The sequence below is a fragment of the Poecilia reticulata genome, chromosome 11 (genome assembly GCF_904066995.2).
Source record: "Poecilia reticulata chromosome 11, P_reticulata-male-v2, whole genome shotgun sequence".
NCBI classification, from domain to species: domain Eukaryota; kingdom Metazoa; phylum Chordata; class Actinopteri; order Cyprinodontiformes; family Poeciliidae; genus Poecilia; species Poecilia reticulata.
This window is the reverse complement of record NC_088840.1, coordinates 15,278,906-15,292,263: the sequence shown is the minus strand read 5'-3', so window position 1 is coordinate 15,292,263 and position 13,358 is coordinate 15,278,906. Positions and strand designations below refer to the sequence as shown.

Genomic DNA, 13,358 nt, shown 5'->3' with positions numbered 1-13,358 from the left:
TTTATATATATATATATATATATATATATATACTGCCTTTTTAATTTATCTGACAGTTCACAGCTTATAACAAATTTCAGGCTTTCATCGTCATGAGACGTAGGAATGTTCTTATTTAATTCAGCAAAGGCAGCGTTTATTTCTCCAGGACCTTCATAACAACAATAGAACATCAAATTGAAGAAGGCCACCTTATGTATTTAAATTGGTAAAATAAAGTACGGTTTTTGTCAGAATATAGTTTGTAGAAAAAAAATCTGGACAGATTCTAATCCAAGTCAAACAATTTCTATACAGACAATAAATATCGATTATCATGATTTCTCTAAAACTTCTCTCCGATGAACATATCTGTCTATGTACAGTAAAAACTGTAGTTGTGCATCGTCGAGAAGGGGGAGGAGGGGAAAAGGCACAATGGTGACAGAGGAACCCTGAATGAAAGAGGTCATCATCAGGGTCAGCATCTTGGCAACAAGGCATGTTTTTCTTCCATACACAAACACTCCCACTCCCACTCATGCATACGGACGGGGAGCGCCTCTTCCAGCAAGCTCATCCGTGTGGTCGGGTTCGTCACGCTTCACTCGCCGGGCGCTGGAAATGCAAACAAGAGACACGGTATCTGAGAACAGTAGCGCTCGTATGGTTTTGTTTCGGGCACCGGGATGTCAAAATAGTAAATCGTAAAAAAAAAAAAATGCAGCATTTGCTCACCAGGTGCCTCCTCTGGTTTGGGCTCTGAATCAGTCGCTGTGGCCTCTAGAGAGAAAGAGTTCAATGTGAGCACAGATCAAAGATGGAAAAACAAATCAGGAATGTTAGTTTAGACGTTTGCAACGTAGGCCCAAACTGTAAAGTCGCATAAACTAAACATGAAGTATTTGAATGAGACAAAGTGGTTTCATTTTTGATTTATAAATAACCGTAGATGCAACAAGATTTAGCAGTTTCCTACTTTTTTGGGACGATTATTCTTGAGAACGGGAACAATGGAAGTGTCTCTCTTCGTCTGAAAGCATTTGTTGTACAGAATTGATTCGATGTTTTCTGATATGAACCCACCAAAAAACAACAACACATGCTTAAAAAAAGACAAATGCTTTGCTGGACTTTCACTTTTGTCATTTTAGCCACAAAAGGCCCATGACTGGACTTTTACACTCTTGTTTTACGATGATCCAGATTTGTAAATGGCACTTTTGTTAGCATCTTGTCACGTTCCAAATAGAAACTTTAATCTGTTCTTGGAGGATTTTATCTAACAGACCAACACAAAGCAGTGCATGAGTGTGAAGTGGAAGATAAATAATACATAGTCAGCAGTTCACAGAATAAAAGACTCAAACACACACACACACATATATATATATATATATATATATATATATATATATATATATATAAGTAAAATCAGAAAAACTGATCATTTTAAGTGGTCTCTTATGTTTTTTTCCAGAGCTGAATATTGACCTGATTTGATTTTGAAAAGATTTTTTTTTTTTTTCGAAAAACAGTACGATGAGGTCAACTCCAATATAAATCCAAATACTTGTGACACTGGTGGTGTGAAATCAGCACGCTTCTTCTCAATTGCCTCTCTTTTAAACTGAGGCCTAAAATCCTCAGGAACGGTTGAGCTTGTGTGACACGCTATCATCTCTCTGCGTTGGCTGTGAAAAGGAGGTTCGGCCTGCAGCCCGACATCGGTGGAAGCCCTGTGACGACGTGCTCCGGTTTCTCCGGGGGACTCGGATTGCAAATTAATGGGATGGCACCGACAAACAAAGTGCTGAAAACACATCGGCTGCAGGCAGAACAACCAAGCTGGGCCGTGGTCAGAGTCTGATCTGAGGCCGAGTCGAGCCGGACACTAGAGGGAGGCGTCAAGATCGAGCGAGAGCCAGAACAAGCATTTTGTCTGAATCCAGTGAGCAACGGTTTTGAATATTTTGGGCTTTTTCTGAAGGGTCAGATTTTTCTTTACCCTTCAGTTACTTCTCAAGGCTTTCTAAGGGTCTTTGAACATTTTTTCTCTCCTTTCTTCCCTTTCTTCTCCAGATGAGTCCTGCTTTCATTTCCATTCATTTCTCCATCACCACATCTTAGAAATATGTGGGCTAAACACAGCTGAGAAAACCCATTGCGCAATCATCCTTCTGCGTTGCACTTCTAAAGCTCCTACCTCTCTGGTCTGTGTTGTTACAGAGTCGGATGCTTTGCATTGAGCGTAGAGGAAAATGAAGCGTTGACCGGCCGAACAAACGCCCGCGGTAAGGGTCATTTGCATCACCGAGAGAACTGATAGCCGTGAAAACTGCCCCAAGTCACGCAGATCAATGTGCAGATGTGCACTGAGGAACAGAGGTGGAAACATCACCCTACAAACCCGAGGTGTTCTCTAGAAACACGCTTAGCTTTGGTTGAAAGTTCGGACTTCCTTAGCCAAATCTGTTGATTTCATAGATTTTTTTTTTTTTTTAATCTCCACAGTTCATCAATACCTTGGACCTATTGTTTAAAATTAAAATACCTGGAATAAAGATATCTGATTACATACTTGTTCCTGGATAAAAAGGTTTTGCATTTTCATTTACGCTGTCAGATGACAAAGAGTAACATGCAGCCACATTAAAACCATAAACCTTAATCTGTTTCTATCTAGATTTTATGTTACACCAATGTAAAGTAGCATTTAATAGTGAATAGCTAAATGGAAATTTTTACTTTTTTTTTGCACAACATGATTCATAACAGATATTTTTTTTAATTTATAAAACATTCAGCATTTAATTAACTTTGTAGAAACACATTTTGCTGCAACTTTAAGTCTTGGAGGAAATATCTACCAGCTCTGCACATCTGTGTACATCATTTTCCAAGTTTTACCAAATTCTCAAATTGACTAGACCATTCCATAGAAGCTCTGGATGTATGTTCAGGGTTGTTATCCTGCTAAACTGTGAACCTTAGCGTCAGTCTCTTTAAACTGTTTTTTAACAGTTCTTTTCATTTTCAAATGATGGTTTGAACAATTCTCTCTGAGATGTTTAAAAAATATTGGGATATTGTGTTATAGCCCCACTCTGGTTAGGCATTACCATGAGTTGAGCTATCAAATAGTTCACCAATCACCGTAAGAATATCGAGTAAAGTGACACAGAGGCAGATTATTTAGCAAAAAATATTTAGAGGTGTGGCCTGCAAACACATTCCAGCAGCCAACTGGTGTTGTTGGATACTGCCTGGTTACAGCCAATGCACAGGGAATGAGGACGGTCTGGGGACCGAGGGGACGTCATGTACCTGCACCAGGGCATTAAAACCACTCTGGTTACCAACGGCCAGGGGAAAAAATCTGCACATCTCGTCTTCCTCCCACCGGGAAGCAAAACCTCTGAGCGGTCTGATGTCAAGCGATCCAAGTGCAAGTGGATTTTGTTGTTCTGAGTTCTCAAATTGAAAAAAATAAAGTAAAATAAAAAGCACTTGAATGTGTGATTTACCCACAGCCCGACCTGTTTCAAAACGTTGAGAAGTCAGCCTGAAGCTTGTCTCGATGCCGTCATCAGTCACTCTAAGGAGATTTGCATATCAGGAGTAATTTGCGTTGATAAAAGAGCATAAGTGAATCCTTTAAAGGAAATGTCTTGCGGGGCAATGTTAGGACGTGGATGTTCAGAAGCATTTAAACTGAATCCAGAGATGTCTGAGCTTTCCCCCAGCTCAACGCAATAAAGCTCAGTAAGTCACTCTGCACATCGCTGCTTGTTACCCACCTTGCTCCGGAGGTGCAGCCTCTGAGGAGCTCGGTGCTGCTTCGGCAGAGCCGTCTGCAGGTGGAGCCGGCGCTGGAGCATCGCCTGCTGCTGGAGCATCGCCTGCTGCTGGAGCATCGCCTGCTGCTGGAGCATCGCCTGCTGCTGGAGCATCGCCTGCTGCTGGAGCATCGCCTGCTGCTGGAGCATCTCCTGCTGCTGCAGCATCTCCTGCTGCTGGAGCATCTCCTGCTGCTGGTGCATCTCCTGCTGCTGGTGCATCTCCTGCTGCTGATGCATCGCCTGCTGCTCCTCCTCCTGCTGGTGCAGCTTCCTCTGCTGGCTTGCTGTCCGCTGCAGGAGGCGACTCCTCCGCTGCTGGGGGGCTTGCAGCAGAGCTCTCTGCAGATGTAGCCGCTGCAGCGGCTTCGCTCTCGGGTTTAGCATCGCCGCCTTCAGCCGGTGTTTGGTCTGGAATGGTCTCACTGTCCTCAGCTATGTTTCCATTCTCACCGGCCGCCCCTGTTGGGAACATGTACAACGACTCAGCAAACAATCACAGAACATCGCAATAGTTCCTAGAAAGTAAGCTAACAAGTATTCATCACAATGAATAACCAGGAGTATCTTAAACTTTCACTTTGTCAGGCTAACTTCAACATATTTTACAGCTTTAAACCAGCTTTTTTAAATAACAGTGTATAGAAGTGTGGGATATTGAACAAAGTAAATAAACCTGCACTGTCATCAGAAAGCCGTGAAAACATATTATGAAGACGCAAAGTAAATGTTCAAAATATCAACCTTGAACATTATTAATAATAATAATAATAAACTGTGACACACGAAGGGTAAGGGATCAGTGTTTTGTTTTGAGAGTTTAAAATTCATGTTCTGATTTCCCCAAGTAGATTTCCTGTTTCAACAGACTGATGACCTGAATCACAGCAGCACAGGTGAGTTAATAGCAGAACTTTGAGTGGCTGCGGTTCCTTAGTGACCACAAACCTGCACAAACAGAAATGCTCAGATGCTAGGCTCAAAGTTTCTGCATTAAAAAGCAGCAGTAATGCTACTTCCTCCACTGACTGCTCTTTATGCTTACGTGACCCAGGTAGCAGCTGCAAGTCAGGTTTAATAAAAAAAAACAGGAAGAGTAGAAATATGTACAGTAGGGGTTACTGGCATGACGCAGTAGCAACGTATTTCAGCTAATCAGAAACTTACTGATTAAAGTCTCACATGAAAATGCATCACTTTGTCGTTGCTATAAGACAAAAAACATTAACTTTTAAAGGAACACAATGGACATCTTTCATTGAAATGTGAAAAAAGGCAACAAGAAAACAAATAAAAACCTTTTCATCTTCCAAATATCTACTATGCTTATTAGATTAAAAGCAAAAATATGTCTAAAAAGGGACCTCTGTTTGACATAAACCCAAGTTAATGTTTATGAGGACTCTTTTTCAGGAACATTAACAACTTGCTGATATGTTGCACCACTTCCTCGTAGAGTTTTTGGGTGGAATGGTTTGCATTGGGATAATTTGCATGGAGCGCAGAAGTCTCAAGTCTCTGCTTTCGACATTATAAGAGTCAGCTGGAACGAAACTAATCGACAGCTGAAAACAGCAAAAATGTTTTTGACTAAGACAAAACATGCAGTATGAACTGACTGAAAGATTTGGCATTAGGGGAATGTGTCTTCAAGAGAGGCCTTGGATTAAAAAGTGTTTACTTTTTTTTCCTCCCTCAGACATCCGGAGAAAGAAAATAAGATGCATGCAAAAATACGGAGACGTCCTGATAAATTTCCATCTGACCTCCAAGAGGCTGAGGATAACAAGAAAACAGGGATACTGTTCACTGTTATTTCGCTGATAAACTCAAAACAAAAGCCAGTAATAATAGAAAAACTTTGGTGAGCATATCTCATTTTGTGTGCCAGCTCCACAGGGAAGTCAGACCCACTTTCCCAGCTCCTCAGGTGTTCTTCAAAGCGTTACGTCTGCATGCTTTCACCTCAGAGGAGGTCCCACTTAGTGAATCTTTTACCTTTTTATTGTCTCAGCTGCTTCAGCAAACTTCCCACTTTAAATGTCTCTTCATTCACACACATAGTTTTGTTGAAAGCATACCTTCACCTCATTCTGCAAAAGTGTACAAACTAACTTGCACCAAAGCAAGAGCCCTCTCTGAGTCCTGCCCGACTCCGCTTCTCCATTTCCTTCTGAAACCGTAGACTGTCACCAAATCTGCTCTGGGAGGACATAGCCAGAAACCACTGTTAACTAATGACAATAAACTTTCTCATCCTGTCCCTGCGGAGATGTGGCTCACCCTAAGAGAACGCACAAGGCGCCGGGCTGCACACAGAGAAATACCACTGGCACCAATTTGCATCCCATATCTAAACTATATTCACTGCAGCGTTAAATGGATAAATGCAACTCTACATGGAGAGAACAAGAGAACTTCCAACTTGACACCATTTCCACAGACACACTCACAGGGCTATTTATAGCATTACTTTAACTGAAGTCGATTAGTGATTTGTGCATTTGATTTGAGGAAAACCACTGGTTTGAAGGCTTGCATAAATGTTAACTTTTATACAAGCAAATGACAGATTTATTACTTTCATGCTGCTTTGATTAAAGTAAATTATTAATTTGATACGTCAGGTTCACTAAAAACGAATGCTACTCAACACTCCCTGCACACAACTTCTTTTTGTGCATTTACACCTGCCTTCATTAAAGCTTTGATAATTCAGGGATAAAGTTCTATCTTTTTGCAGTCACCTGTGGTGCTGGCTCCGTTGCTCTCCTCGGGTTTGGCGTTGGGTCGAGTCGTGTCTACCGCTGAAGTGTGAGAGCTGGTGGAGCATCCCATCCTGCCCTGTGCGCACTGGGGACTGGAGGAGTTCACGCTCAGTGAGTGCGGACAAGAGGCTGCGGCGATGACGTCGCGCACGTGTGTCTGTCGTCTCCTACGGGTTGGTAGGAGCGGCCAAAGAGGACCAGGTGTTCTGGTTCCGGATAAGTTGGTCACTCTGAGTTAAAAATAAACAAACAAAACTTCCTGTCCGGGTGGCCCGCCCGCGTAATTGTGGACGCTTCTTCTTCGAGAGTTTTCTTGTTGTTTTTCTTTTCTTTTCCTTTTTTTTTTGACGTAGTTGGACAATGCAGGTAAAAGATTACATTTGTTGTTGTTGTTGTTTTTTTAGTAGACTGCTGGGGAAGGTGCCTTTTATTAGTCAGACGCATCAATGGAAAGGAAATCAGGAAAACCGAAACTAAATGGGCTATTTCCGTATTTCACTTTATGAACATTTATAAGCTTAATGTATTTCTTAAATGCATGTTGTTTGTTTTTTGCGTGTCCATTTTATCTTTTACTTATATATCTATTTACTTAACTTTCTAAAACCCTTTACTGTTCTTGGAGAAAAGCACAATAATTCGACTGTACTTATGCTAATGTATCTGTGCATATAGTAATTAACTTTATTCTGTTCTATTCTATTTTTGTGCTTCAATTCTTCCTCTAATATTTAATCTGATGATAACTTGGGAGACTTCTCTATGAATTATTATTTTACTTTTGCATGAACTCTCCATACTCTCTGAGTTCAATTAATTTAATTTTTATTTTGTAAACCTTTGTACAGTAGTATGTAATTCTTACAAAATTATAGATTTTTTTCCATGTTTGTTACAACTGACACCATATTCTGGCAGTATGGTATGAGACAGATAATCTGTTAAAAAATCAAGTTCCTCTTCCTACTCCCAGTGCTACTGTACCAGTTTTTGTTTTTTGTAGTCTTGCTCAATAAAAGATATTGAACTATATATATATATATATATATAAAATAAAAAATTCCCTTCTCACCCTCCGCGTGTGGTTTCTTACATCCTCTGAGCTCGGGTCCTCTACCAGAGGCCTGGGAGCTTGAGGGTTCTGCGCAGTATCTTGGCTGTGCCTAGAACTGCACATTTCTGGACTGAGATGTCTGATGTTGTTCCTGGGATCTGTTTGAGCCACTGCTCCAGTTTGGGGGTGACTGCCCCGAGGGCCCCGATGACCACAGGCACCACTGTGGTCTTCACCTTCCAGGTCTTTTCCAGTTCCTCCCTGAGGCCCTGGTACTTCTCCAATTTCTCGTGCTCCTTTTTCCTGATGTTGTAGTCACTTGGTATTGCTACATCCACCACAACGGCTTTCCTCTGTTCTTTATCCACCACCACAATGTCCGGTTGGTTCGCTATTACCATCCTGTCTGTCTGGATCTGGAAGTCCCACACGATCTTAACTCGGTCGTTTTCCACCACCTTTGGGGGTGTTTCCCACTTTGATCTCGGGGCTTCCAGTCCATATTCTGCACAGATGTTTCTGTACACTATGCCCGCTACTTGGTTATGTCGTTCCATGTACGCTTTCCGTGCCAGCATCTTGCACCCTGCTGTTATGTGCTGAACTGTCTCAGGGGCCTCCTTGCACAACCTACACCTTGGATCTTGTCTGGTGTGGTAGATCTGAGCCTCTATTGCTCTGGTGTTTAGGGCCTGTTCCTGTGCGGCCAGGATGAGTGCCTCTGTGTTGTCCTTGAGTCCAGCTTTTTCCAGCCATTGGTAGGATTTCCTGATATCAGCCACTTCAGTTATTTGTCGGTGGTACATCCCATGTAGGGGCTTGTCCTCCCATGACGGTATCTCCAGCACCTCGTCCTCTGTTCCCCATTGCCTGAGACATTCGCTGAGCACATCATCCTTTGAGGCTTTGTCCTTGATGTATTTATGTATCTTGGATGTTTCATCGTGGACAGTGGCTCTCACACTCACTAGTCCTCTGCCTCCTTCCTTACGGCTTGTATACAGTCTCAGGGTGCTGGATTTGGGGTGGAACCCTCCATGCATGGTTAGTAGCTTCCGAGTCTTAACATCCGTGGCCTTTATCTCTTCCATTGGCCAGCTAATTATTCCGGCAGGGTATCTGATTACTGGTAAGGCATAGCTGTTTATTGCACGGATCTTGTTCTTGCCATTGAGCTGGCTTCTCAGGACTTGCCTTATTCGTTGGAGGTATTTGGCTGTGGCTCCTTTTCTGGTGACCTCATCGAGGTTGCCATTTGCTTGTGGTATTCCCAGGTACTTGTAACTGTCCTCAATGTCTGCTATTGTTTCTCCTGGGACTGAGATCCCTTCTGTGTGGACGACCTTCCTTCTCTTTGTGACCATCCGACCACACTTGTCTAGTCCGAATGACATCCCAATGTCAGTGCTGTAGATCCTGGTGGTGTGGATCAGTGAGTCAATGTCTCGCTCGCTCTTAGCGTACAGCTTGATGTCATCCATGTAGAGGAGGTGACTGATTGTGGCCCCATTCTTGAGTTGGTATCCATAGCCTATATATATATAGGCTATATATATATATATATATGTCTACATTACATTGTCTACATTGTACATTATCTAAAGTGTTCATAGACAGTTGCTTCTTAAATATTACATTACATTTTTTGTGTTGCAGCCTTATCGTCTTTTGAGGCTGGGTTTGTTGATGAACCATGTGTTGCATTTTATTTAAGTAAATTGCATTTTATTTAAGTAAATTAAATCAAGTGCTTAGAACAGCTTGAAACAGATATGTTGGCAATTCAGAAAACCAATAGAAGAAAAATATATTTCTAAACATTTCAATATGACTATTTACTATTGACAGCCATATTGAATTATGGTAAAGGTTGGTGAGAGAAATATCTCTTTCCCAGTCAGAAATTCTGGCTTCAAACGGTATTGCAGTTGATTTTTCTAATTTGGAACTTAAAAATTCTATTCACGATATTAACAAGTAACATAATTTTATTTTTTATTTGTAATTTGTCAAGGTGAAATAGAAAAACATCCTAAAATACCAACAGGTAAAACCCTTTTAAAGTTTATGTTTCTGATTTAGTCCAAATACAAAATCAACCCAGCTAGCTATATTTTAAAGAATAAAAATCACAAATATTAACAGATTTTATGTTGTGTTTACTATTTATTCCCCGACGAGGGAACAGAAAAGCTATCTTCGCAGTAGTTGCTGGCGGAAGCCGAACCGAAGAAACCAACGCAACGAACTACGCAACTTCCTTTTTCTCCGAGGCCATATTGGAGTCATTTCACTGTAAGTCGAGCTCCGAGTTTTTACACTAAAATTGTACTTTTCTGGACGTTCTCCGCAGATAAAACCATAACTATAGTGTTTCCCTGTTTCTTGTTTGTCACGCAGGTTGGCCGGTTCGGAATAAACCGCAAACATGGTGGCCGCAAAGAAGACGGTGAGTAGCGTTGTCTCGCGCTGCGGCGGGTTGGACCGCTGCTTCACGTGGAAACATGTTTCCGCCGCGGCCTACTAGCTAGCATGTTGAACGTTTTGTTTTTCTCATTTGTAGAATTTAGTGGAATCGTTACTGTTTCATTTATACATCTGCTAATGCGCATCAAGTTTTTTATTTACACTGAGCGATATGTATGCGACTTACGTTTGTAAGACTGAACCGGTAACAGTACTAATGCTAGCTAGCTAAATCTAACACGCGAAAGCTGCTGAAACGTGGAAACGTTTTAGGCTAATCCACCCTATACGAGAGTTTTGAGTTTGTTTATGACATCCCATTTGACTTCTGTATTTTTTGTTTGTTTGTTTAGAAAAAGTCCATGGAGTCCATAAACTCTCGTCTCCAGCTGGTGATGAAGAGTGGAAAGTACGTGTTGGGCTACAAACAGTCCCAGAAGATGATCCGTCAGGGGAAAGCTAAGCTGGTGATCCTGGCCAACAACTGCCCTGCTCTTAGGTACATACTGTCAACAGATTTGAGATTTTGTTGCAATAGATGAGATTTTAATTAATAAAAAGTAAGAATATCGTGCAACACCCCTACTCCATTCAAAGCATCGACTGCTATAGTACTACATGCAGATTTTAGTTTTTAATTCAGCTGGATTGGGGGGGGGAAAAATTATATCTCCATTTATGCCTCCAAATATGTCTTGGTTGGTGTGCTTATTTTTGTGTTGATGGCATTTAATAAATGGAGGGAAATAAATAGATATTCTTTGTATGATCTCCAGTGATGGACGATCTGAGGAAAGTTTTCAGATTTTGTGTTGACTAATACTTTTATGTGTGGTTGGAGTGCATAACAAGTAAAGTTACGCACTTCAACCAAGAAGATCTTGGGATAAAATTGGCATAATGCAATAGATTTAAAGGCAGTGAAAAGCAAATTGAGGGTCTTCATAAACTCAATCTTTGGTTAATCACTCTATATCTGCTCAAGAGTGTAGAAAAATTGGAGTTACCCTATACATTAAAGGGTTATCATGAAATTCTTACTTACATGTACACATGCATATCATGCATTGTTTCAGATACAATGGCCCTGTTTGGAAAAATGGTACAAATTTAAAATCACAATGCTGACATTGCTAAGAGTTCAATATGTTGCTTGAAATCCTGATTAACAATTTTAGGAATATTGGAGTTTTATTTATATGATTAAATAGCTACCCAAAAATAGGATGGTGTTTTTTCTTTCTGTAATTAAGTGGTGCAGCGATTGGTAATCAGTGATCGGACAGAAAACTGCAATCTTTAATGAGCCTGACGTTCAGTTCTTTTTTTTGTTTTTTTATTTGAAATGTTTGCTAAATATTGCCAAAAAGTCGCTGCGTTTTGTTGCCTGTGAATTTGTCCTGCTAATTTTACAGTATTTGCATTTAATTTGCCTCACATTTCCGTCGTCTCTTTCGGTTTCAGGAAGTCAGAGATCGAGTACTACGCCATGCTGGCCAAGACTGGTGTCCACCACTACAGTGGAAACAACATTGAGCTTGGCACCGCCTGCGGAAAGTACTACAGGGTGTGCACACTGGCGATCATTGACCCCGGTAAGGAGCTGCAGCCTCTCATCCGCCCTGTTGAACAGAAGCAGCTAATTCAGAAATCGCCTCAGGTGTTCTGTCGAGGTTTCACTGAGAAGTTGACGGCTCATATCGTCACCTAGAAATGAAATCTAGTAGATTTTTAAGTCAAGAGTTCAAAATTAGTGTATCAATTATTTCTATATTTGCATTAAGAAGAATAGACCATTTTATTCCATGGTGTCAACTGAACCATGCTTGGATACCAAATATTTGCTTGTTGTTCACTCTGTAATATTGATCTTGCTGGTCTGGGCTTCAGATGCAGCTCGTTTTCTGCTTGGGGTCTAAAAAGAACAATTTTTCTTTCATCACTGAACAAGATGTTTCTCCAATTCTCCTTAGACCAGTCGGTGTGTTCTGGATCAAATCCAAATCTTTTCACCACCTTTTATTTTCAACAATAGAAGTTCATGCTAAAATCTTGACTTAAGTGTCTTGTTGATGGAGTTTTCACTGGTAACTTTAGGCCTCCTTCATTCAACCTGCAGCTCATGGGTACTTGATGTTTCTCCATTTCATACTTTCTTCCAACCACAGAAATGGTAGTTTTCTATTTTATGCCTCTAAGGTTTTATATTCCATTTTAAAGCATTTCTGGTCATTTTAGCTGATCAGCCACAGCTTGATGTTCTGCACTTTGTTTTCCCCTCCAGTCAAAGTTCACTGTTCTTTGAACGACTCGGGTATTCAGAGCAGCACAGCAAGACCAGCAGGAACATTTGCTGCAGTCATTCCTAAAGAAGCTCGTTTTCATACAGTTATCAACCTCACTGACTAACTCTGTTCTGCTGTAATCTTGAACACATCATCTTCAATTAATGATCCAGTTACATCAAATTAGCAGAATTTTTCTATTACTATAATAATAACTACTTGTAAAATATTTATCATTTAGGGAGGGGAGGGGTGATCTACTAAAATAGTTATGTGGTTAGAGATTAAATTGAACCGAATTTTACATGCAAACAACAAATCATTTATTATCATTTAGTTCTAAAAGTGCAGTTTGAACACCACTGTGCTTTTAAAATTTGTTTTTGGCAAATTGGTCTCTTAAAATGTTCCCTAGATCATTTTGCATTCAGTTTAAGTATCTGAATGTAAACGAGTGCTGTAGATGAACTTTTTTTGGTTTGTTTTTTAACTATTTAGTGCGAATTTTTGCGCCTGATGGACCTGAGTCAGAGTGGTCCAGTTCAGGACTAGTGGTTCGCTACATCAAAGCAGCTTGGAGCATTTTAAAGAACTGCCTCATCCTTTTGGGCAGCTCAAAGTGCTTTGCTAGTAACATTTCTCCACCTCCTGTCTAGTTTATTTCTGCTGATGAAACAAATATGTATGTTTTACTATATAGTTATGTGAACTGAATGAAATGTGACAGTAGTTTATTTATTTTACTGACTTGGCTCGTCTTTTTGTCCTTAGGCGATTCTGACATCATCAGGAGCATGCCGGATCAGCAGCAGCAGGCCCAGTAGATTGGCCAGCAATATTGTTAAATAAATAAAATAATAAATAACACAATAGTCATGTGGTTTTTTTTCATTAAAATAATATTTTTATTTTGCCATCTCCTCTCCTAGAGAACCCTGTACCTGTTATTTATTCCCATAATGTCGGA

General features: G+C 40.6%; 2 protein-coding genes across 2 annotated transcripts; one reads left to right on the top strand and one right to left on the bottom strand.

Annotated features, from left to right (window-relative positions):
- Nucleotides 1-18: 18 nt before the first annotated feature.
- Nucleotides 19-6,812, bottom strand: LOC145553630 (uncharacterized). Its single transcript, XM_081612369.1, has 4 exons — nt 6,566-6,812; nt 3,780-4,280; nt 718-762; nt 19-597 (listed from the first exon to the last, which is right to left on the bottom strand). Exons 1-4 carry the CDS (start codon nt 6,654-6,656, stop codon nt 584-586), a joined length of 651 nt encoding a protein of 216 aa, XP_081468495.1. The 5' UTR covers nt 6,657-6,812; the 3' UTR covers nt 19-583.
- Nucleotides 6,813-9,835: 3,023 nt separating this feature from the next.
- rpl30 (ribosomal protein L30) lies at nt 9,836-13,263 on the top strand. The gene is made up of 5 exons (XM_008422070.2): nt 9,836-9,935; nt 10,041-10,089; nt 10,460-10,605; nt 11,571-11,701; nt 13,163-13,263. Exons 2-5 carry the CDS (start codon nt 10,069-10,071, stop codon nt 13,213-13,215), a joined length of 351 nt encoding a protein of 116 aa, XP_008420292.1. The 5' UTR covers nt 9,836-9,935; nt 10,041-10,068; the 3' UTR covers nt 13,216-13,263.
- Nucleotides 13,264-13,358: the final 95 nt, after the last annotated feature.

Excerpts from the sequence above, each read along its gene's own strand:
- LOC145553630 (XM_081612369.1), bottom strand. The coding sequence starts at position 6,656 with ATGGGATGCTCCACCAGCTCTCACACTTCAGCGGTAGACACGACTCGA. Across the intron at positions 4,281-6,565 it reads CAACGGAGCCAGCACCACAG|GGGCGGCCGGTGAGAATGGA; the intron begins GTGACTGCAAAA and ends TGTTCCCAACAG. Across the intron at positions 763-3,779 it reads GGCTGCACCTCCGGAGCAAG|AGGCCACAGCGACTGATTCA; the intron begins GTGGGTAACAAG and ends CTTTCTCTCTAG.
- rpl30 (XM_008422070.2), top strand. The coding sequence starts at position 10,069 with ATGGTGGCCGCAAAGAAGACG. Across the intron at positions 10,606-11,570 it reads AACAACTGCCCTGCTCTTAG|GAAGTCAGAGATCGAGTACT; the intron begins GTACATACTGTC and ends TTTCGGTTTCAG. Across the intron at positions 11,702-13,162 it reads ACTGGCGATCATTGACCCCG|GCGATTCTGACATCATCAGG; the intron begins GTAAGGAGCTGC and ends TTTTGTCCTTAG.